We start from the raw sequence: 24,903 nt of genomic DNA on the forward strand, positions 1-24,903 counted from the left end.
TACGCTACATCTCACGGAATACAATCGGATCAATTTACTTATAAAAATGTATCCCATGTTGTTTATTGTGTGTTTTTTAATGTATTGTGCAATTTTTAACGATGCACTTGCCCAGAGAGCGTTTTATCGGACATACGTCGACCACCAAGCGTCAAATACGACTGATGCTAAAATTATTTAGATCTGTCCGTGGACAGAATGTCACTTGACAACAAAAGAACATCTAAAGCCACTTCTATTGATATTACATGTCTGTGCTTGTACCAGTCTGGTTTCAGCCCGGCAATTGCCTTACGATAAACCTCCTTATGTTTAACAAAAACACTGATCTCATACTCTCAAACTTAGAGGTCATACTCTTAGACGCCAAAAAAATATTTAATTAAAAAACTTTATTTAAAAAGAGTGGCAAAATTTTGAAATAGTCTAGCAAATGAATTGGTAACTTCTAGTAACCTAAACCTCAAACTTTAAAGAATATACATACTTAATATACATAATATAAAGTTTAAAGAATATTCATACTTGATGATTTCATAAAAATTATTGGTCTTTTGTAAGTTCTTCTAATAATTTTTGTTTTTATCTACAGTACAAATATATAGGATTATTCGTTCGACACCTTTCCATCATTAATCTGGATAATTGCTATTATACTCTAATATTTATTTATTTATTAATTTTGGGTACAAATTTTTATTCTCTTGTTTGGTTTTAATTTTTTTATGAAATGACTTTTTTGTGCAAATGGCGCCGTGCTCAGTTGTAACACGCCGAAATGTCGGTGGAATATTTTCCGTGAGGAATTGACAAGGTACACAATAGGCATATATTAACTAATATCTAATACTCAAAAATCTACAATTTCAACCATCCATAGATTGTTATTAATATTAAAGTATTATATTATTTTTAAACGTATTTTTAGATATTGCACTGAGACTATATGTAGTAGTCTATTTATCGCGCAAGTTCATGGTTAATTTTTTTTATAAACAAAATATATCATCAACATAAACGAAACTAAAACAATATCACTATATACATACATACATATAGGTTATACTTTACGCATTTTTATTATTCTTAAAACACTGTCTTATACTAAAAAACTACTGTTTCCAACATTTGATTAAGTTGATATACATATGTACATAGATCCATAGATTAATTACTGTCTAATAAGAGAGTACTAAAGTTTTCCGATAGTATGTCCGTTTCAATTAATATACATATGTACATAGATCCATAGATTAACCACAGTTTAATACTAAACAACTACAGTTATGTTATTATGTATGAATGTTCAGTGGAGTATATCGAAAACAGCGAATTTTGGAATTTGGGAACAGTTTAAATTGAAAAACACGTTCTGTATCATGGAAAATCCCAACCCATTACAGATTGTGAAAATCGGGATTTTTTTACTAAGCACCACTTTAGAACTTATTTTTATTCACCTAAGCATATAAACTGATTAATTATACATATATATACATATATATATATACATATATATATATATATATATATATATATATATATATATATATATATATATATATATATAATATCGAAAAATATATTTTTTCGATCAAAATATAATTTTTTTTGAAAATAATATTATATTTTGTAAATAGTAAGCATGAGAAACTATGTTTAAAAGGGCAGGACACCAGCGCCTTGTCAATACAAACGTATTACACTTCTCCCTTCCTCAATTATGGCCCTAGAGAAATTATTTTTTAATATGCTTTGGATATTCATCATTGGCATGCATCTGTGCTTTTACTTATTTGATTAGTTATTTTTTATAGGAGCTAGGACCCGCCAAACATCTATAAAATCGCTTCTTTTTTACACCCACGAAAAGAGTCCAACGTGCTTATTTCACGGTCGATTTAAAAAAAAATACGCACACAGTTGTATAGAAAATATCTTTCTCATACCGATGATGAATTTTTTTTAAATTGGTCCAGTTTTGGAGGAGAAAATTGGAAAATACGAAACCCCGATTTTGTCGATTAGAAATACGTATTATCTGGTCGAAGCGCATTCACTCAATATATATATATATTGATATATATTGTCGCATTCACTCAATATATATATCGAAGAAAGCAACGGCAACAAAATTAAGGTTTCAGGTGTACAGCCCACTTAAGGATCATCGATAATTGTGTTTAAGTTACGCGCGACAAAGTTTCAGATTTTTTTTCACACATAGCAATGTAAAGAAACATCTAATATGAGGTTTTTTCAATGTGGAATCACCCCATTTATATAATGAGGTGGATACAAAAAAAAAGTAATAAACTGCTAAAGCAATGTTTAATTTGAAAACAATCTTCAAAAATCACAAACTTTAATGGGCCAGCCATTTTTACAAACTTTATTGCAGTGCAAATATTTTTTTTAGAATAACTTTCATATTATTTTTAAGGATTCCCCACAATACATAATGTCTTTTCCAACTGAAGCTGTTTCCAAATTCCAAAATTCGATGTTTTCGATGTACCCTAAAATATAATACATAAATCCTTAGAATGTTATTAATATCGAAAAAAAATTATGTATTTTAGATAATGCAATGAGATTATAGTAGTCTTTTTATCATACAAGTTCACGCTATTTTTTTTATTCAAATATAACATTAACATGAAAGAAACTAAAAGAATAAAGATTAAATGTCAGATTTAACGCATTTTCCACGGCAAACAATAAGGAACGACGCAGGCTTCCATTTCATCATCTCCATAAATTAGAGGCAATGATAATCTTCCATGTCAGCGCCTCCTCGGTGGACTGCTGGACATTTCATTTGAAGACTGGGAAGACTGTCTGGACAGAGAACCGCCTCTTTGACTACCATGCCGCTGGGGTATGACAAATTCAGTAGTCCTTTGCGGCGTCACGAAGGGATTCGGCCCTGAAAATGGTCCAGAGATGGATCCCTGTCGCTGTCCTAACCTTCTAGGTGGACTTTGAGACAAAACGCTACCACTCGATTGCTGCTGTATCGGCATGGGACTCGACTGAGACGGCATACCAGGTGATCTGTTAAAAAAATTAACTTTTTCTTATCATGCATGTTACATCTTTCTGTCGGATCATTGAACTTGCTGTCTATTTGAATTATTTGTAGTTGACAAATATTTCAAACGTACCTAAGATCTTGAGAATCCGGCATGGTGTTGTGGCGGCTTACAGCCGATGAAGAAGACGGCCGTCGAGGTGGTATCGCAGGCGGTGTACCTTGGCTCATTTGCCTCGTTGGAGTATGCTGGGTCACATTTTGTCTCAAAGCCGAAGCATCGACTCCTGACATTTGACGGTTGACCACGCTGCTTTGAGAGTTCTGTCTCGGAGGAATTAAAGGTGGTGGAGGATGACGAGGAGGTGGTTGTCCTCCAGCAATTGCAGTTGCAGAATCAACGGGATGTGAAATTTTGTTCTTGTCGACTTGTCCTGCATTCGGATCTGCTCCTGGCTTAACACTCACATTGGACGTGTGATCAGTTCCGGACATCTTTTTAGGCACCGTTGGATGACTTTTGGAAGATTGGTGTATTTTCGTTGGTGTCGCTGATGGCTTAATATGTCCTTCCACTTCAGGGTCATGCTGATCGGGTCCTCTAGCTGCCTGTTGTAAGATTTGCTTCTTTTGATCTTGTCCGGCAGCTAAGTATGAAAATACGCACAACACCGCATAGCAAATTTGATCGGCCTGTGAAGTTCAAACGAAGTTTTTTTTATATTTCTTCTTACTATTATTTGTATATAATGCATCGTTTCATATTAACATACATTTAAACTCTCTCAAATAATAAAAACAAAAAGCAGAACATAAGCATTTAAATAAAGTAACGGACACAAGTCAATGCTTACAAATTACAGGCATTTAAAAGCTGGAATCGGGTGCAGATAAATCTTCAGTGTTTCAAATCTTTAAACTAATAAATCTATTGAAATAGTTTCAGAACATAAAATATCATTCATGCGGTGTGTAACTGCTATGGAAAAACATCGATGCAGGGACTTTGTTATTTCTTTTGCCTAAAAAACAACATTCGAAGCACATAAAATAAAATAAAAATAAAACAAATAAATACAAACAGAAAAAAACAGAAACAATTTAAGTGCTAATTTACATAAAATTATATAATTTCAACAAGTATTCAAAATGACAACACACCAAAATAAAATTCTGAAAATATTTTAAGTCATATATGATGATACATAAATTGAAACCAAACATTAAATATTTTACAATAACGTGTACTAAATCACATTTTTTACTAATCTAGATATAAAATTGACTTTTGAATTAAGGAATTAAAAACACACTATGTAATTCCTTTTATTAAAACGATTGAAAAGGAGAAAGGAATGCAAAGAAACATATACGAATCATTCGTGCACTTGAAATATAATTAAAATAACATACCATTGATGATTTATATTTTCTCTGTATGACTTGCCTCGTCTTGGGATCTGTAAAAGCACATGTATGTCAATTCGTATTCAAACATTTGTATTCTAAATTAAATTATACTAATAGATATAACACTATAATTCAATTTATGAATAAATAAATTATAATAGTCTCTTACTGAATTCTTCCAAAATAAAAATCCCTCCTTTCTGCGTAAAGCATTTCCTTATATGATCCAAACGTACAAAAAACTGCAAAACAAACGTTTAAATTTTACATTAAAAAACATAATAATCTAAAATTGCACTCTACGGTTTGCTAAATGTGTGTAATGCTTGGAATTCACTTGTTCGTAAGCTGTTTAATGTGATGTTTCTATAAACACTATATATGATTCGGTTAAAAAAATCATCACAAATATGTCCATTTAAAAAAGTAAAAACAACAGACGGCATGCTGTAGTGATAACTTTGTGCCACTAGAGTGAACTAAGCTTTACAATTTTCTTGAACTGACAAGTATTGAAAACATCAGATATGTTTTGCACCGTCGAATAATCACCGAGTAAAATGTGATTGTGACTATGTGAAAATCAGTTTGCAACAGCCACTCTGTTTACAACTTTCTAACGTTATATTATCTTAGTAAGCCAAGCAGTTAAGCATAACAAGACCGCAACATGCAAGTGGAAATGAAAAATAAAAGAAAAGTGTACAAGAAAATACAATCGGTTAACAACCGAGCAGCGTAAGATGCAACAGTCATCAGCCAGCTAGACCACGGCTTACTCCGCCCAGCCAGAGTTGCGCCATGAAACTTAAGAGATGGTCTGCTCTATATATATATATATATTAGGTTTTATTTATATATGTATATTTTTCAAAAATGTAACCTTGCACTAAACAACTGAACCAGTAAACTAAACAAGTACCAAATAAACCATTGACATGTTGCTCTTCTAACACCAAATATAATGTATTATATAATATGTAAGACCAGTCAAACAGATCTGGATGTTAAACAATCTGTATTCAATGTTAAGAGGTGGGATGATACACAGAGAGATGATAACAGCATCCTTGCTTGAGATATTTCCATCCCCGAACACTGGTCAGTGGCATGCGTCATTCTTTCACCGCACTTTGCTTCAGGTTTCAATATTGTATTTTATTTGATTGATATACATCGAGTAAAAACAGTGATTCAAAAAATTATACAGTGTGTTATAAAAGTCAGTACCGCTAATGTCATATTTTTTCAAATATAAAAGTACATAGGGATGCCAACTTTTTCTATATTTTATATCCTCAAATTATAATTTATCTGATCCACTTTTTTTATTTTTTTTTACAAATTTTTTAAATCTAAAATATCTTATATGTATGTATGTATAGATATAAGAAAGTAGCATTTATTATTATTATGTACACATTTTTCATAAAGCACACACAATAATATGTAAGTATGTATATTGAAATATCTAAATATTAGAATATAAATATAGGATTACATTATAAGAAATAAGATTTATTTCATTATCAAGTCTCGTATAAAATTTGCAATTAAATTTAATCTTATGTTTTAAATAAGATCAAGTTAAATTGTATGAAATTAAATTCAAACTCTTTAAAACTTTACATATATATTTGCTTCTTATTGTATCTTATAACATCTAAATTAAAAGTATTTAAAGATAAATTCTTTTAATATTTTTATTTTATATAAAATAACTTAATTGTTTGGCGTTGCTCAGGTAAGTAAAAGTTGTAAAAAAATAAAAAAAGGAATCTTTTCAGAAAACTTTGTTTACCAAACTTGCTTGTTTTAAATTGAAAACTGTAGATTTGCATAGCAAACAAATATTCGTTTAAACATAACAAACGACATTCATCTACATATAGTAGATGTATCGATATAAGTGAAAATGATTAGTCCGTGGCATAAATTTAATGCATGTTTTTTTTATGTAGATATATGTATGTCTGTATAATATAATATATAACAGTTACTTAAATTCTAGTCCCTTTTTATATAAAGATAATTCTCTCTACTTGTATAATTATATTAAATATCAAATCATTTAGTTTAGCAATGCAGTTGGCAACCCTAAAAGTACATATGTATATCAAAAATAAAAACAAACAAAAAACTGTGTGAGGGGTTAATTTGCGAGAAAATGACAACTAAAAGGATGCTAAAAGATTATAAATGGTTTGTAAGCCTCAAATCTACAGGAAAGCCCTCTACTCTAGTATACAATCAGTTGCTAAATATATATAAGACAGATCAGTCTAACGACGTGATGAAGTGAATGTGTGTAGCGGACAGACATGAGAACGAACGTGAATCACTTTGTACCTCAAAATCCTGACAGTCGACAGCCGGGAGTCCAGAGACAAACGCAAAACAAAACAAAAACACATTAGATATAGCAACGGTCTGCGAATGAAGCTGCTCGTGGCGGCGCTGGCTACGTCCCAAACACAGCACCCAAGGACCATCTCAAAAGTTCCTAAGCTACTGGCGGAGATTTTCCATCCACACACGCAACTTGGTGAATGGAAAAACTCGAGAGAGAGAGATATATAGAGAAAAACGATAAATGATTATTCTCATCGTCCGCGGAAAAAAAGCCGATAGCTCATTTGCCTTTAATATATTTTGAAAACTCATTTTTTCCGTTATTTTTAACGTTAACCGATCGATCATTCGTGGTTTTAGGTTGTTTTAAGTAGATACTTAGCGGATATAAAGAAGGATATATGTATGTATATATAGAAGGCCAACAAATAGCAGCATGCAAAACATTGAAACCAAGAAACCATTTCTCGGTAAAGAGACCGTCAAAAATATATATTTATATATAATAATATGCAAATCTTAGTATATATATGTATATATATAAATATATGAAATGGAATTTCAGACTAAGCCATGTATAAAGTAAAAAATAATGTCAAACTTACGATCAAAATGATGTTTTTTGATATATATAGGAGACAAAATCAAAACTCAAATGAAAACTCATATATAGGTATAACAGATAAATGATCACAAGGTGGCGAGCAATATGCGAGCAGGGAATAAATTTTCAAGAATCATCTTACAAATGAGATAGAAAAAAGACAGATGCATTACAATGATTTCGTGTAATACACACATTATATTTTATATATATATACTTCACTTATATTTAGTTCAATACGAGAATGGGAAATTTTGAGTGGTCCTTGCAAGGGTAGTTTGCGTTCTTTTTTAACCCTAATGGGGCCCTAACGCATAGAATAATCAAGACAACGTGAACCTTTTCCACGTGAGAGATACCTACTCCTCGATCATATACATATCTAAGATCGAAGTAACTACTAAAATAATCTCCAACAAAGGCCGGGACTTAGTGAACAATTATTCATTTTCTTGTTGCAAAATAGTCGATCGCATGCTAGAGATACATCAGCAAGTTTGTTACAAAATAAAACAGATTTATATATTAAATAATAAAAATGTTTTTGAAAATGATAAGTAGCATATTACATACATAACTGAAACGAATCCATATTATTAAACAACAAACTTGCCAGTGTATTCTCTATTGAAGAACATACTATAAATCCATCAAAGCAAAATGTAGCATCAAACGGAATTGTTCAGTAAAATCCCAACCTATACAGCTCTGAATTATTTTTATCAGTTCTTAAAGACCCACCATTGTCCGGCTTTTGTTTTATTATAGTAAACAATTATGATGTACAATAGCTTATCATAGCTGAAACCACGAATGAAAGTGGTCTATTACATAATAAATCATATAATAGATTTCAATTTCATCACCTAAAAGTTGCAAAAATTCCGCATAAAAAATTTCTAGACCGAATAGCTATTGTGTCAAAATTGCCAAATAACTAAAATATGTTTTTCATTGTTTGTATAAATCAAAAAGTGTTAGAAAATTCTTGTATTTGATTTTTTTTTTAGTTCATAACAAGAATTGTTCATATAATATGTAACATTAAACATAGTAATTAACTACAATTTCAAAAACATGATGCAGGTGAATAACACTATGTGCTTTTATTATTATTATTGTTGTTATTTTAACTTTTTTTTAACCTATCAAAAAATATACAGTTATTTAGACATAATCAATGTATAAACATATAAAAAAAATATAACTCTGATCAACAGGAAGTATTTATAATTTAAAATTTATCACCAAAGCATTTCACCAAAAAGATTTTATAATAAGCAATTGCAGAGCAATAAGCTTAGTAATAAAAATATTTTAATGATATTTTAAATTCAGCAAAATATTTTACCATTTTTTAACTCAGCATTTTATTTCATTTTTTCGTGTATACTTAAAAAAAATTGAAAATTGATACCATTTTACAAAAAAAAATGTTTTTATATAATATATTAATACAGAATTCCTTTTTGCATAATGTGACCAATTTTCATCATACTGATTTATATTATGGTTGTTTAAAAATTGAATAATTTCAAAACATTTAATTGAGAAATACAAAGCAATAAGAATAAATACTTAATAATAAAATGCACAAACACTAATAATAATGAGAAGGAATTTGTATTTGATAAAATGAAAAACAAACATTCATACCTTGCTGTGCTGAAACAGTAATCCGACACCTTCCATACACACTTGTATCAATCCACCTTCTCCGGTGTTGCAATCCTGGATCGGAAACTCTCCACCAAGCTCAGCTCCAACGCCTCCTCCACCATTCCTTTCCATCGCATCTTTTATACAGTAATACAATGCTTTGCACTGAAATTGGAAATCATTCATAATTATAAAACACTCATACATACATATGTTCACCAATCAAAAAACAAATAACAACGTAAAAACCATAGATTTAGAATAACCTAGATATGCCATTACATACAAATTTCGTTGGAGATTTTGCCGCCACTAACTGAGGGGTGCGGGGGGTTTAACTAGTGGGGAAGTGGTGAAAAAAAAGGAAATAACGCAGTGGTCGGCAGTGGTCAGCAAACAGTTTATAGACATATGTACATGCACTGAAGTTTTATTTTATTTATAACTTTATTGGACACTCAGCGTGACAGTAAGCCAAACTAATAAAGCCATATTAAGAAAAAAATATTTAGCTATACACACTATATTAAACTACAAATGTATGTTACTATAATAAAACCATCATTAACTATTACAATATTTAAACATTAGTAACTTCCACAAGGATCAATTTTAAAGCTGACACTTTAATATTTAGTTCATTGTTTGTAGTTTTAAACTTAATCCGGATTTCTGAATTTCCTTCAGTGCCAACAAGATATACGCGTGCATTTAGTGACCCTGTGGCAGAGGTTGTCGACCACTGTGTTCCATCAGTACATAGATCGCGCCGATATTTCATTATACATATGTTAAAATACTACCATAATTGAAGACATTATATATTAATTTTTACTTATGATATGTGATGCCATCCACCTTTTTATGTTTTCTTGAGTAATTGTAACACAATTTCTCTGAACACGTTGGCATTTTCGAAAAATGTCAATCGACCTTCCTACTTAGAAGCTAACTAGCTACTGAGAGAGAGTGTGCATGATCTGTACTTTTTTTTGTGTGTGCATGGTCCAACAGGGTAATCGGCTTAGAGCGTCAGGGCGTATCTATGGTATTCTATATCTATGATCAAAACCAATAATTACTTACTTTTCTAGTATAGTATTTGTGCAATTGAGTTTGTCCACCATTTCGTCTCCACAAACATAAAACTTTTATCTTTGGACTATATGTCATATTAACCAATCGCTCATACCACCATCGTTCGACAATTGAACCTGAATACAGTGTTTCATATAATCGCATTATTTTAAATATACTTTACTAACAAAAATAACTAGAAAATACCTTGTGTAGAACGCAACACCAAACCATCATCTCTCACTTCCATAAATCTAAGCTCTCCTGTTGCATCGGTTCCTTGATGTACTGTAAAAGATTGTCGGTGCAATAATCGTGAGCCTAATGGTTTCAAATCTATATCATTTCCATGCTGAAAAGAAAATTATTTTATTAAATAAAAGTTTCCATTTAAGGATTAGATTAAATGTGAAAGTTGTCTAACCAAATTCCCTATTTGATCTAGTAGTTGGTTCACTTCTTGACTATATACGAGTCCAATGTGACTTTTTGCTAATAAACGTCTAACTTTATTCCTTATATGAGTCGGCTCACAACCCAGCATAACCAAAGAAGCGGTGAGATTATATAGAGCAGTAGATAACAATCTATCTTCTTCGTGTTCCAATCTTTTCCTCTCAGTGTCACTTAAGCATTTATATCGCTCCATCATCTCTCCAGGTCCCTGAAATTATATTTTTATATGCCATTCAAATTTTTTTGCTGAAAATTTTTAAACTGTTTTTATTCAAGTAATAAGAAACATACCTGATCCATTCCAATCATATCCCTCTCTTGGCTGACTGCATCCAGAAAAGCATCCTCCCAAAACTGCATTTGATCCCATAATGCTGATCTTTCTTTACCTATTAAACAACAAAATATACATAGTTCGAAATGATACTGATTATTTGAGAAATATAATATAATTACGAACGAATTTAAATCATACCTAATAATCCTTGGAAAATATACGTCCGTCCACTGTCAGGAGATGGTGTTGGCGAAGTATTTACAATGTGTCCACCAGTATATCGAAAACCAGTGCTCAACGAAGATTTTGAAGACCAAACGCTAGATGTTCGTTGTTTTGCAGTTTTTGGAAACTGAAAACATTACATCTAATTTTATTCCGTTTCCAAAATGACAGATTTGTATGTAATTTATTGCATAATTATTCCTTCAAATATACAAATCACACTTGCATAATTAAATTACTTAAAAGCATTAACAATAGATATTCATAGCTAAAAACTTTTTGATAAAATACACTCTCGATTGACATAAACATTGCATATGTATGTACATATAGTAAATTTTGTATAAAATTCATAATCTTAGAATAAAGTTTCAGACGTTGAATTACCAGATATGATTGTTTGGGTTTGGTGCAAACGATCGACAAGCGCCAGATAGACTGAACCACAGATTAACTGGATGGCTGCTATAAACGCAATTCTTGACTTCACGAATGATAGATTGCACATCAGATGACGAGTAACCTTTCGATGTGCACAGATGCAATTATTAAAATTGAGTTGGATCTTTCTGGCGAGTTTAATAAGGCAAAATTCGGAACTAAAGTATCGGGAGCACAGAACGTATACAGGGTAGGTGTGTCGGGACTTCGGGTAGATTTCGCTTGGTGTAAGTGCAATCAGTGCGCACGCATAAGGTACACGTGTCGTTAATCTGTGGTTCAGTGTGTCGGGCGCTTGTCGATCGTTTGCACCGCATCGGATTGTTTATATCAAACTGAGAAACTATTTTCTACCGTATCGTGAACATCAAAATGGAATATACAATAGGACTTATCATTTGGTAAACAAAAAGGTAAAGAGTTATAGGTATTGTATAATATGTAGAACTGATGTAAAGAGTACTCACGTTACTCTGTTGCACTTCCGTATCGGATACAGTGGATCTAAATGAGGCACGATGCGTTGCAAATGCATTTGGGTGATTGGTGGTAATAGAGCCCGTCTCAGCCAAAGAGGATTCGGACCCGTGGAGTGTTCCCTAACCCACAAACACACAACACTAGACAACACATTCTACAAGGATCTAATGCACGCATGCATAATTTTGTATAGCAATACAAAGCAAATATTTCTTATACTTTCTTATAAACTCCAATATCCAAATGGAAAACTTAAATTTCCATATGTATAATGTGCTATCTTATAATACTAGACATTTATGATTTGAATCTGTTGAATATTTACTTTATATCACTATGTATTGCTTAGGTATATATAGAAGCATTTCATATTAGATTTGAATTTATAAAAACCTGGTATTATAAGGAATTTAGAAATTAATGTTGAGTCACTCATGCTTATCAAGTTCGACCATCAAATTAAGTATGGAAGGTATATTTTTAAAATTTTAAAGTAAATACAAATTATACTTCAACTATATTTAACAAAAGCCACAAGAAATAGTGACATGGAGATTCAAAAAAAATCTTATCAATCATTTGGTGTGAGATTTTATCAAAATATGTATTTATTTCTTATTATACTTATAGGTATATTCAGTACATCAAGTGGATAAACCAATTTTGAGAAAATTGTCCTTTAATTTACTATTAGAGTTCGTCCAATGAAAGAGCGACCAAATTAGGTGTAAATACATGCAGTAATCATTAGAGAGGTAGGACCGGAAGGGTGCCGTTTATTGTTTAATTGTTGTAAATGCTTTGTAAAAAAGGTTCGGCAAACCTTTAACAATGCATTTACAACATTTGAACAATAAACGGCCGGGCTTTAATCATTAGTACCGCTTCGTAACGACCTACCTTCGCTCTTTCATACACGATGTTTACAAAGTCCCCGACATATAAATTATATATTTTTTAATATCTATGTATAATTATAGCACACAGTTAAACTTTTGATATAAATATACAGGTCTATTCCATTAAATCAATAAGATTTTTAACTCGGCGTATGACAACAAGATTTTTGACCCAGTACCAACTTCAAATGCTAAAACAAATATTATGAAACAGTGGTTGACAGAAAAAAAATTACTTCGAGCTGTAAAGCTTAAAAGCAGAACTATACAAATCAGTATTGGAGCACAATTGCAAACACAAAAAGTTTTTTATATACTCTATTCGTACAGCGCGGCCACATAGCTCTAAGATTATCCGGAATTCAATCCAAATTCAATCAAACTTAGGGATATGTGGCTTCGAGAAACGTTGACATGACCATGGATAGCGTTAAAAAGATTGTTCTAGAAAAAAATTCTGTAATTAAAAACGAGTGGAAAAATGTTTTTAACCACACATAAAAAATTGAAGACCGATATATTGAAAATGACCACATAATAAACAAAATGATTGACAACGATTCGTTGCATTTTACTGTCAACGATGGATCAGATTTCTCGAACTTCGAATCATCAGACAGTGAATTCAATGAATCAGATGCAGAATACTTTATTAATATTATAAATAATTTTTAAACTTTTGGATTTTCCTATTATACTTTTTATATTTTGTATTTATAAAATGCAATAAATCTAGAAATTAAAACGTTCTTTTGTTTCATTTTCGAGAAAAACTTTGAAAAATTAATGTATATATGCGTAAGCATACTTTATAGTCAGCCTGTAGTGACCAATATTGTTATATTTAGTCACCGGACCCAGAAGGTGCCGCGTATTGTTCAAAGGTTGTAAATGCATTGTTAAAGGTTTGCCGAACCTTTTTTACAAAGGATTTACAACAGTGGAACAATGAATAGCACTGTGACTATCCTACCTCTAGTTATATTGGACGCTCTCTCGCTGAACGAACTCTACATGTAGTATAAAATTATTGTAAAAGTTAATTTGATTTATGATTCAATTCCACTTCAAATACTGTATGTTTAATTCTAAATATTATTCTTAATCATCTATTATTATAATTTATTTTTCATAAAAGTCAAATATTTTGAAAAATTAAACAATTTCAATAAATTTCAAATTAGACATAGAGAATTTATTTCTTTAATAGATAGATTATCAACTGGATAGTATCAGCGTGCAAAGCGAATTCTATAAAATATCTAATATCACTAAATCTACACACAAAAAACAAATATATAATATTTGGTGATGTGTCTAATTCGATCACACACGCTCACGCATATCAAAAGCATATACACGCGAGTACATTTCAATACACACATGACTCAACCTATAATATTAAAGAAGAGAGACTGACCTGGTCTATAATAACTAGATATCTGGATTTTAAAGCAAAATATAAACAAAATTAAAATAAAAGAATTGGATACTTATTATGTTTTCAAAACCATAGTCACTGATAACAATCAATAATGCATCATTTTATTTTAAAATCCATGTGGCTAACTGGTTAGTATAGACCAGGCCAATTGTTATGGTCTCTCCCCTATCACAAAATAATATATTAATTCTTACATATTTAAAATCTCAAGTACTTAATTTATTTTTTTAATACACACATATTAATATTCATGTGTATTTTAAAATGTACATAAAATCGAACAATTGAAAATATAATTTAAATAAATAATTTATATTGCTTACTTCTGATTCGAAAGATGTTAATTTACTCAAAAGCATATTCCTCTTTTGATTCAACATGTCTTTGAACATGTCTGTTGTTGTCTGTGTATCGCCAGTTTCCATATCGGCATCGGGAAAATTTAACTTGGGTGTCTCTGTAAGTTTTATTAAATATAAGTTTGTGAAATAAGCTTGCAAAAACTGTAATAACAATTATTGTCTCTAAATTATGTTCAAACCAAGCATATACCTGCTTGAGAGTTTTTCCTCGTAGATGGTGATGACGATGGACTCATCGGAGAGCCGATATTATCTCCACTGCCGAATGGACTGTAGCCGCGTGCAATCTGCATAGTTGACAGCTGATTATCTCCACTCGTCACTCCAGTATCGTCGACTGCCAAAATTTCTTTTGTCCAAAAATGGGTATGCGCTATTTCAGTCAATTGATAGACCGAAGCCATTCCGCCCAAACCAAAGTTTGCAAATGTCACTTCTAAGCCATGAACAACGGCTAATAACACTTTGAGTATCCCTTTCCATACATTCTTAGGCAAACACTAAAAGTTAATCAGAAAAAAAATATGAATATGTTATATAGAAATTTTCATTTTTATTGTAATAAATAAATAACTATTCACAATATCTTCTATGTGATCATCGGGTGATATTTTCTTATTTAAAGTCCTATTTAATTTGCTCAATACTAAATTTCTATATGATTCATCCTCCATTAATTTTTTCAATCTATTCAACTTCAACCAACCGACACCTTCACCGTCCAATACTTGTGTTATCACCTATAATAATACAAAAATACATAAAAATACCAAAAATTATTGAATATCACAAATACGAGTGGATTTAAACAATAATACTAACATCATTAAGGAAGGTTTGATTCTCTGTGTTAGTGTTTGTTCTCTCGTGTTGTGCTCGATATGGATCATCTCTTTGAGATGCATTCGTGTGTCGAATCAACGGTGATTTTTGTACTAAGCCCTTAGTACCTTGAGGAAACGGCCCAAAAGATTGAGCAGCTCCTGATGATTTGGCTTTTGCTGCCATCTGTTGAGCTTGTGATGGTGACTTGGATTGTTGGGATTGTTGTACTTGTTTAGCATTTTTACCTTACAAAAATAAATTCAATAAGTAATCCAGGAATAGATCTGTTTGCCTTACTTTAAATCAAATATTATATTTACCTTTTCCTCCAAAAAGATCACTGAATATACTTGAAGTGGATGCTGCAATACCATTTAAGTCTGAGCTTATATTTGAAAAGAAATCTCGGTGAGTCGTTGTAATGAGGTTAGTTGTTTGAACAGTCGTTTGTGAAGAATCTCGTCGACTCCCCGGTGGACTTCCACTACTGCTCCAGGAATCGGTCTATTTATAAAATTAATAAGTCAATAATATTTACAAGAATTATAAATGAGCAAAAGTAAAAAATTCTAACCTTCAATAGCCCTTTTTTAGCTGCTGCCTCTTTAGCACTTTTTGTTAAATCGTCAAAAGTGGTTTTTCCAACATAAGTCAAGTCCTCAAAAGTATTTTTACTAACTCCTGCTGCGTTTTTGCTAGCTTCTAATGCGCTTTTTGATGCCACTTGTACGCTTTTAGATGCTTCTTCTGCTGCTTTTTTAGCTTGTACAGTCAACTTGTCCATATGAGCCAAAATCCCTTCTTGACTACCCTGTCTATTAACTAACACTTTAGCCTGAGACGTGAACTGCTCTAAAAGGGAACCTTGAGAACCCTGTCGTGTCACTCCTACACCTGACGATGGACCTTTTTCTGATAGCATTCCTCCTTGATTGTTTGATCCGAAAGAGCCAGTCCTTGAAAGTGCATTTCCAACATTTGGTTGCTAAATTGAAAATTGAAAGGTTATTAATATTATATAATATTTTATTTCGTTTTTATCTCAATTTTTTCAAGTTTTTATAGTCTAAACAGACTAGATATACCTTATAGGAAATATAAATTTAAAACTTACAGGTGGGGATGGTTTTCCTCCTCTCATTGAACTTCTGTGACTGCTTTGTTGGCTTCGATGACTTGGAGTGGAAGGCCAATCTGAATCGCTAGTACTAGCACTTGCACTATCGTGCTTTGGTGGAGATGCTTGTGATTGAGATATTTGTCCACTGACTATCGTCTTTGACGTTATGGTAGAATTAGAATCTGATTCATTTTCGAAACTTCCATTTTTCTCTTTCGGCTGGAAAAATTTTGTATAACAAATGATTATCTCCTTATATATATTTTATATTATATAAAAACTGCACAAAATTAAAATAAAATACTTCTGTTTGAACGATGTTGTCTTTTTGGGTTTGAACATTCTCTTCGACATCGTGTCCTTGATCATCTGATGCATCACTTTTTTCTGAACTGGAAGGTGTTGGACTTGGTGATCGAGAAGGATGAGGGGAACGGGCTGGAACTTGTCCTTCTGGATATAATAAACTTGAAGGAGGATGGTACACTGTTTTAGGGTCTAAAGATGAAGACAGTGTCATCGGTACTGAAGATTGAACTACTGCTCCGTATACTTCGCCCATACCATGATGAGGCTGATTACTTCCACTAAGAAAGCCTTAAAAACACAATAAAATAAGTTACTTGTTTAATAAAAACTTATGTACGAATTCTTTAAAATATTCTTAAATATAACTTACTTGGCGATACATCGGATGAGACAAGATCAGATACAAAATCACTCAATGATGAATAAGAAGAACTTGTGCTTTCAGCTCCTTCTGAATCTGATCCACTCTCATCTATACAATAAATTGGAATTGTATGAAGAACTGTCATCAAATTAATTAATTTATCATAAATTATTCATGTCTATATACCTGTTGGTTGGTGTTCTTGCCTTTGTAAACATCGCAAAGCTCCATTTAAAGAACTACCATCGTCCCAAACTGGAAACCTTATAGGATCTAATGTATTGGAAAACCATTTGGGTTTGTCTCCAATTTGATGTGGATCGAATACACTTGTATGCACCCTTAAAAATGCCACATTACTCGGTGTCAGTGACCATTCCGCTAAGAATTCCACAGCCTGAGTTCTTGCAAATGTATTCAAAAAGTGAGTAGTACGAGGTCTAGACCTCAAGAAACTGTTTATTTGAAACGCAACAACCGGACGTGGATAGAGGCGGAGAGTCCGGGTATGCTCCGTAAAGTTAGCCAATAGATTTTGAGAGTTGAAAAATCGAACCTAAAATCTCCCTCTTGTTTATTATGTATGTTCACTATAAAATAAATTACTGTTTTTTGTCACTTGAATATAAAAATGTTACCATTGCTACTCTTGTGGCAACATCGACTGAATCCACATCGTTCCCATAAATCAGTGGATTGAAGCCAGAAAATCCTTGAGGTGTTCCCGATGCAGATGATCTTCCGCTTGAAGGTCCAGAAGGACCTGATATCGATTGCCTATGTGACGCTCCTGTAGAAACTGGTATTACTGGCTTATTTTCGAGATGTGTTGAGAGTTGAGATCTATGAGATGGTGACGATCCAGCCGAGTCCGGTGAGTGATGCCTTGAATTTTGTACCCTGTTTTAAAATATTGTTGATTAGTTGTGTAATTTTACTTGAGTTTCAAATTAGTCATCGATCTGAATGTAACCCACATTAATGTTGCTCCACCTAAACTGTCTCTTCTAGATGGTAATAGGGCTGAAGCTCCGGCATTAGCGTGAGCTCCTCCGTTACTTGTCAACATGCTACTGAGAGTCTGAAATAATTTAAAATGATGAAATATTTCTTATTACAGCTAAAACTATCCAAAGTGGAAATTATTCCTTTAATTACTAAAAATATTTTTCTAACATTCTATAGCATGTACAAAATATCGTACTATATACAATATTATTTTTGTTTTATCTAATCAATTTCAATGTACACAAAATATTGTTGTTTAGTTTTTTTTTAATTTAATTTATACGCTATTTAAAAAAAAAATCTACTTACATATATATGTATGTACATAATCTAAATATGTAAGTAAATAATAATGAGAACTTTATTTGAAAATTTTATGAATATTAGAATTACATAATAATTAAAATTTTATTTTATAAATTATAATATTACAACTTCTTTATTAAAATAAATATTATAGAAAATAAACATGCACAGTTTTTTAAAGAACATGCAAAGTAGCAATCAACTATGAATTATGTTTTGTATGTATTTAAATTTATATCTACTAATTGATATTCGTTTAAGATTTCATGTTTAACTATGAATTCTGTTTTAAAATGTTTATATTATTAATATATTCTGTAATATATTACTATTTAGAAAACAAATAAAGAATATAATTACAGTAGATCCAACCTGGTCCATTAGTTGCATTGCCTTGATTTAAAAGAAAAAATAGAATTACAAGAAGTCATAAGTGTTGCATCATAGCAAAGAAGAAGAGGTGCTAAAATAAAAGTCAACCAAAATAAAAATGAATAGATTTCGATCCATACATTCATCAATTAAATATTATTGAAATAGAATTTTCATCCATTTTTTTATTTTTTACTTAGCCTCAACTCTTAATAAAACAAACACTGTTGATGTTTAACCATTTCCTTACCTGGTGCAATTACATAGATATGTTCCAATTGTTAAATAACATCAAGAAGAAAATAAAATAAAATGCAAACATTCAAACATAGCTCTTAAATTGAATTAATTTGCATACACTGTTAAATTTGCTGCTATGAGGATTTCCATTACCTGTTTCAGATGATTTTTTAATATAGTACCCTCAGGTTCTGGTAAATTTGGTAATTCTTGATCATTGCCTGTCGGTGGTGTCAGCTTATTCGAATCCAAATCTATGAGCCAAATATCATCAGGTAGCCTAAAAATGAAATAAATTTAAGCTAAGACCGAAACAAATACACAAAATAACTTTCCTAGAAACTGTATTGCAGTTCATTTATACCGGAAATTTTTCTTGAGCAACAAAAAGCTTGCGGGTATTCCTATAACGAATGGTGTTGGTGCAAGTAAAAGTTGTTCAGCACAACTCATGCAAGTTGGAAGCAAAGGAATTACAGGAAACATATATTCCAAGGGATAAATCATTGTCACAAATGCCATAACCGACATGGATAACGCATTATAATCACGGGACTGTAGCACAAGTTTATTTTCCAATAAGATCAATGTTAAGACTTTCAAACAAGTTTCAACTCCTAAAAGAAAAATTAATAATAAATAGACTGTACATGCTATTTTAATCATTTTAGCATTTGACCTTCTCACCTAATAGTTCTAATGGTAAATGCAAAGGAAAATCAACTAGACTGAATCTCGTATGATCCGGCAATGCAAACGTTAATGGCTCATGTACCGTCGGTGAAAGCACTTCAACTTCGATTCTCGTTTTCCCCGGTATTGGAACAGGTGCAGATAATAGTCTCAGTATCCAGGTTTCTATTTCTTTGACGTCATGTAATACTATACTCGGTGTATTATCGTACGCTTGACCTGTCAGCACTGACCAAACAGTATCTCTGCAAAGCCAAATAAATAATAACGAATAACATATTGTATATGGGATTTGATGCTTCAACATTTCCTTCTCAATTTAATTTTTTAAAATAAAACTTACCTTCCAGTCTGTCTTGAAGCTCCGACTCTTCGAGGACTCGATGACTCATTGCAAGCATCAATCAACTTTTTGAGGATGAAAAGGCACTCACGAAATATTGAAAAGAATGGATGATGGGACAAAAGGCATAATGAGGTTAATGAATGATTTCTAACTCTCTGAAAATACAAATATAATTAATTAAAAAATTTGAAAAAAGAAACTTAATTTTAAAAAATTTGTATTGAAATTTACCTGTCGTTTTCTTGAAGCTCTGGGACTTGGCGAATGACTTCCTCCACTTTCAGAATCAGGTGCTTGTATTACACCCAAACGAGGAGCATTAATAGCTAGCGGAATTGGTGTATCAGAGCCGCGTCGACCCGGAGCACTCAAGCATTCTCTATCTGAATCACTGGGTACTACATTACTACTCCTATAGTCACTAAAACAATTTCGCATTACCATTACTGCAGTACTAGTAAAGATAAAGATTAATTAACAGTAATAATTTTAAAACAACTTGAATATACCTTGAAAATGCTGAATCCGAACTTTTTTCCATACTTTTCCTCCATGATTCTCTCCTGAAGTTACTAGATCTATCACCTCGATGGGAACCCAAGCCGATATTCAATCCAGATTTTTCAATTGGACGATAGAAATTTACACAAATACCATATCTCGTTTTTCCTAAAAACCAAAAACTTGATTCAGCACACACTAAGTAACCAAAATTACACAAAATACCACTTAGTTAAATGATAAAATACCAGAATCTTTATCGGTAAGTGTAAATACAAAAGATGACGCTTCTCTCAATGCTGTTCTTTTAGGACCTACTGATACACATCCTTCTGGTTGGCAAAAGTATACCATATCAAGTGGAAGTGCAAAGTCACGGTGATCAGTTGGTGGATATCGCCTCAATAGCTCCGGCGCCTATAAGTTACGCATTATTATAAGAAATTGTATATAAATTCGAGCATTTTATAATGCAAATTGTACTAACTTGTACTGGAGGATGAGAATTGGTCTTAATAATGCCTGGAGTAGGCCGTGCACCCACGATTGCCAAATAGTCAACGAGTCGTGGACACAAAAATTGTTTTTGAATATCCATTATTGCTATTTAATTATGCTGTAAAATTTCCTAATTGCTATTATAAACTATACGGAACGTGGTTGTGTGCCATTAGCCATGTCACCGCTTTATAGAGCATGACGATATTTTGAATGAAGTGTACGCATTCAGCAAGAAGTCCATCGATCTGAACGGGCCTTGGTACTGACCGATCCTAGGTATAATCATGACCATTTTATCTCCATTCAGACCTGAAATTCAAAATAAAATATCTAAATCAGGTCAATTACAATTAATGCGTTTTGTAAATTATTACATAAAAACTTTTATATTATTATAAAGAAAAGTACCTGCTATGTAAATTATTTTCTAATAAATAATGGAAATTAAGATCCAGAGATAAAATTTGTATGGACTACACACGCCCAAAGTCCATTAGCAAGAAATGTACACATAAAGGTCTGTTCATACATAACAGCACTACACGACTCCGTTTCAAATATGTCATTTCTATTCATATCTACCGACACGGCACGCTTACGGCACTTTGGCCGAGTGCAAGGCAAAATCGGCTTACGTATACATTACAAAACACGACGATAAGGCTCAAATTTGCTTGCGTAGTGGCCACAATATGACGTTTCCGAAAATATTCAATTGCGCATGCATAACCACGCGTAAACATATGACACTTTAGTAACAGTTAGTTATCAAAAATGTTTCACCTATCGAATAAAGATTTGTACGTAATTACATTGTTACTGGAAAACGAGGATCTTAAAGGCAACCAAAAAGCACAAATGGCCAAAAATACGGGTACGATACATTAACGGATGTTGCTGTAGAGATATGAACAGAATGTGTCGGATACTGCTGTAAACCTGGCGTGGCGTAAACGTGACGGTTAATATGAACAGACCCATACAAAATGTACTAAAAAATACTTTTCGTACGGCCGGATACCTGCTGAAGTCGGTTCGTGCCGACTAGGTATGAACAGACCTTTATACGTACATATATTTTAACATTTGTATACACCTTTTTAAACGATAAAAATCTACTAATTTTCTTTAAATAATAATAAAGTATGTATATATGTAGGTACATAAAAGATTTAGACTAGCAGATTTTAATCGAGTTTCAAAATTTAAGATTTAAGTACTCCTATGATTTCATTTATTATTACGTTATTTCATCTTTAATTAGATTTCAAAATAGGTACATATACAAATACATTGTACGTATATATGTATGTATAATACATATTATATATCGAGCAAACTAATATATTAAATATTTTTAGATATTTAATTTACACATACATATGTATGTACATACATATATTACAGTCCATGTGTTGGCTCCAGCTCGATCATGAACACACTAATTTTTTCATACACGAACTATTGATTTTCGTTTAAATACTGACAGTCAAAAGCTATCTTCAAATAGACTCACCAAATGTTGCATGAAACTTTTCACCTTTCAAAAGCTTTGAAATATCAAAACGCCAAGTATTAAAAAGGGACACCCGATGGAAATCATATTACAACGTTGCTATAATTCCCGTTTCCGTTAGTATTAAAAATATTGCAACCCAGGTAAGCATACATATGTACATATATGATGGGACAAACGTAGGGGTTCCAAGTCGGCTTAAACCGAAACCGAAAAACCGGCTTTTTGACCATTTTTCAAAAAACTGGAAGCCGGCTTTTTAAGATTTTCTTTATGTTTTTTTTCCTCAAAATTAGCAATTATGAATTTCATATTTCTACGAAAGATAAAAAAAATGTGAATATCCAAACCTTCTTAGGGAATAGGCGTATATTTCTTTGAACAACAAAAAAAAGGTACAGCACTTAGCGATGGCTTTGAGATTTAGTAATGTGAAGACCAGTTCATAAACCAATAAAATATTATTGAAAGTAGTTTCAATAACCTGCACAAGGCCTTTCAGAATTTCGGCACATTGGGCTTTCCATAATTTGTAGCTTATTTAAATCATTTAATTATTTGTGCGTTTTCAGGATCTGCCATTTTAAGGCTGTAATATATAATACAAATTTTATTATTTTTAATATTTGTAATAATATAATATATTTACATTTCGATGTAAAAATTTAAAACATAAAAAAATCTTAATTTTCTGAAACCGGTGAAAGCTTTTTATTTGTAAAAAAACCGAAAACCGGCTTTTTCTTTAGGGCGGTTTTTTGGTACCCCTAGGACAAACGATTGAGAATACTTAAACCTATGCCAACAGTTTGTGCATGAACAAACTACATATTTCGTTTGTCATATTGTTATTTTATGTACACTATAACTGGTCAGATTGGTTCGTATATGAACAGACTAGTATGTTCATGAACGAACGAAATGTACACTTTGACCGTAACTCATACATACATACATATACCTATTAAATCTGAAATTATAAAAAAAAAACGAAACGTTTACGACTTTTATGTAAATCCTAAATTTTTTGGCTTAGTGCTTTTATTAATTCCAGATGAAAAAATCCCGTGAAATCGTCCTTGAACCCTAAAATTCAATCAACTTTTCCACTTGACCTGACCTCTAAACAAATCTTTCGTACGAAATAATTCGATCACCCTAATCGTATATTAATATTTGTACAGTGTTTGTATATATAGCTATATTATATCTCAGACTTCAAATATGTAATTAATTTTTGATGCACATACATTTAAGAAAATTAATTTTTATTCCAGACTATTGGGAGAATAGTGCGATCTCAATGGTCCATATAAACAATATATGTATAGATAATACAAACGATAAAATAACTATAATAAGAACGATGTAATAATGATGATTATAAATAATATCCAGATTATGAATAAAAATAATAATATAAATAATTAATGAATCAATGGACAAATAATTTATGGTAGTCGGTGTAAGCAGTGTCATCCATCGAATATACAGTGATGAATAGGGTTACGCGATGAGTAGGGATTAAAATACCGGTATACCGGTAAATCAGCAAAATTTGGCCATCATTGTCAAAATTATCACCATCACCATCGAAATTTGGCATTATTTTATCGCGAATTAATTGCATATACAGACATATTATTGCATTAAAAATCGATGCAAATGGCGTATTGTGGATTAGATAGTTTGGAATTTCTTGATTTTCAGTATTAAATGTCCAAAAATATGCATTCGTAAGAGTGGCTAGTGGCTACGCTGATGCTTGCTTAATAGTAACAACACAGACAAACCAAATCGTAATTAATGAGATCAAACTGTTTTTACAATTGTGACCACAGCTTTCAAGTGGTCCAAACTTTAAATAAATAAATACGATTGGTTAAAACAAAAAAAAATATTATTTTTATTAATCATTACGAATGAACTTAGTATTTATGTCATTATTCACCTCACATTTATTTTTAATTATTTATGATTTAATTTGGGTAACCACATATGTACAGTTATCTAATCCACGATTTTTTAATTTACCGGTAAATACCGGTATACCGATAGTGTGAAAAATTATTTACCGTTTAC

At 31.7% G+C, this 24,903-nt stretch overlaps 1 protein-coding gene across 1 annotated transcript in view; it reads right to left on the reverse strand.

The window, feature by feature from the left end:
* Window positions 1-2,314: 2,314 nt before the first annotated feature.
* Rab3-GEF (Rab3 GDP-GTP exchange factor) overlaps window positions 2,315-24,903 on the reverse strand; it is a 39,118-nt gene continuing 16,529 nt past the window's right edge. The window contains exons 2-33 of the mRNA XM_077440666.1: window positions 21,292-21,614; window positions 21,053-21,221; window positions 20,813-20,972; window positions 20,535-20,724; window positions 20,301-20,458; window positions 19,952-20,202; window positions 19,629-19,881; window positions 19,418-19,544; window positions 18,316-18,419; window positions 17,977-18,238; window positions 17,525-17,894; window positions 17,345-17,446; window positions 16,970-17,262; window positions 16,660-16,884; window positions 16,120-16,530; window positions 15,866-16,049; window positions 15,543-15,790; window positions 15,302-15,460; window positions 14,911-15,220; window positions 14,682-14,815; window positions 12,003-12,134; window positions 11,068-11,221; window positions 10,884-10,981; window positions 10,561-10,800; window positions 10,344-10,488; window positions 10,146-10,273; window positions 9,057-9,224; window positions 6,794-6,802; window positions 4,614-4,686; window positions 4,448-4,494; window positions 3,168-3,727; window positions 2,315-3,057 (exon numbers count right to left, since the gene is read on the reverse strand). Of these exons, the coding sequence (XP_077296792.1) occupies window positions 2,787-3,057; window positions 3,168-3,727; window positions 4,448-4,494; window positions 4,614-4,686; window positions 6,794-6,802; window positions 9,057-9,224; window positions 10,146-10,273; window positions 10,344-10,488; window positions 10,561-10,800; window positions 10,884-10,981; window positions 11,068-11,221; window positions 12,003-12,134; window positions 14,682-14,815; window positions 14,911-15,220; window positions 15,302-15,460; window positions 15,543-15,790; window positions 15,866-16,049; window positions 16,120-16,530; window positions 16,660-16,884; window positions 16,970-17,262; window positions 17,345-17,446; window positions 17,525-17,894; window positions 17,977-18,238; window positions 18,316-18,419; window positions 19,418-19,544; window positions 19,629-19,881; window positions 19,952-20,202; window positions 20,301-20,458; window positions 20,535-20,724; window positions 20,813-20,972; window positions 21,053-21,221; window positions 21,292-21,402 (6,246 nt within the window). The 5' untranslated portion in view covers window positions 21,403-21,614 and the 3' untranslated portion in view covers window positions 2,315-2,786. The remainder of the gene's footprint in view (window positions 3,058-3,167; window positions 3,728-4,447; window positions 4,495-4,613; window positions 4,687-6,793; window positions 6,803-9,056; window positions 9,225-10,145; window positions 10,274-10,343; window positions 10,489-10,560; window positions 10,801-10,883; window positions 10,982-11,067; window positions 11,222-12,002; window positions 12,135-14,681; window positions 14,816-14,910; window positions 15,221-15,301; window positions 15,461-15,542; window positions 15,791-15,865; window positions 16,050-16,119; window positions 16,531-16,659; window positions 16,885-16,969; window positions 17,263-17,344; window positions 17,447-17,524; window positions 17,895-17,976; window positions 18,239-18,315; window positions 18,420-19,417; window positions 19,545-19,628; window positions 19,882-19,951; window positions 20,203-20,300; window positions 20,459-20,534; window positions 20,725-20,812; window positions 20,973-21,052; window positions 21,222-21,291; window positions 21,615-24,903) is intronic.

Source organism: Arctopsyche grandis, chromosome 11, assembly GCF_051622035.1.
Source record: "Arctopsyche grandis isolate Sample6627 chromosome 11, ASM5162203v2, whole genome shotgun sequence".
Lineage (NCBI taxonomy): Eukaryota > Metazoa > Arthropoda > Insecta > Trichoptera > Hydropsychidae > Arctopsyche > Arctopsyche grandis.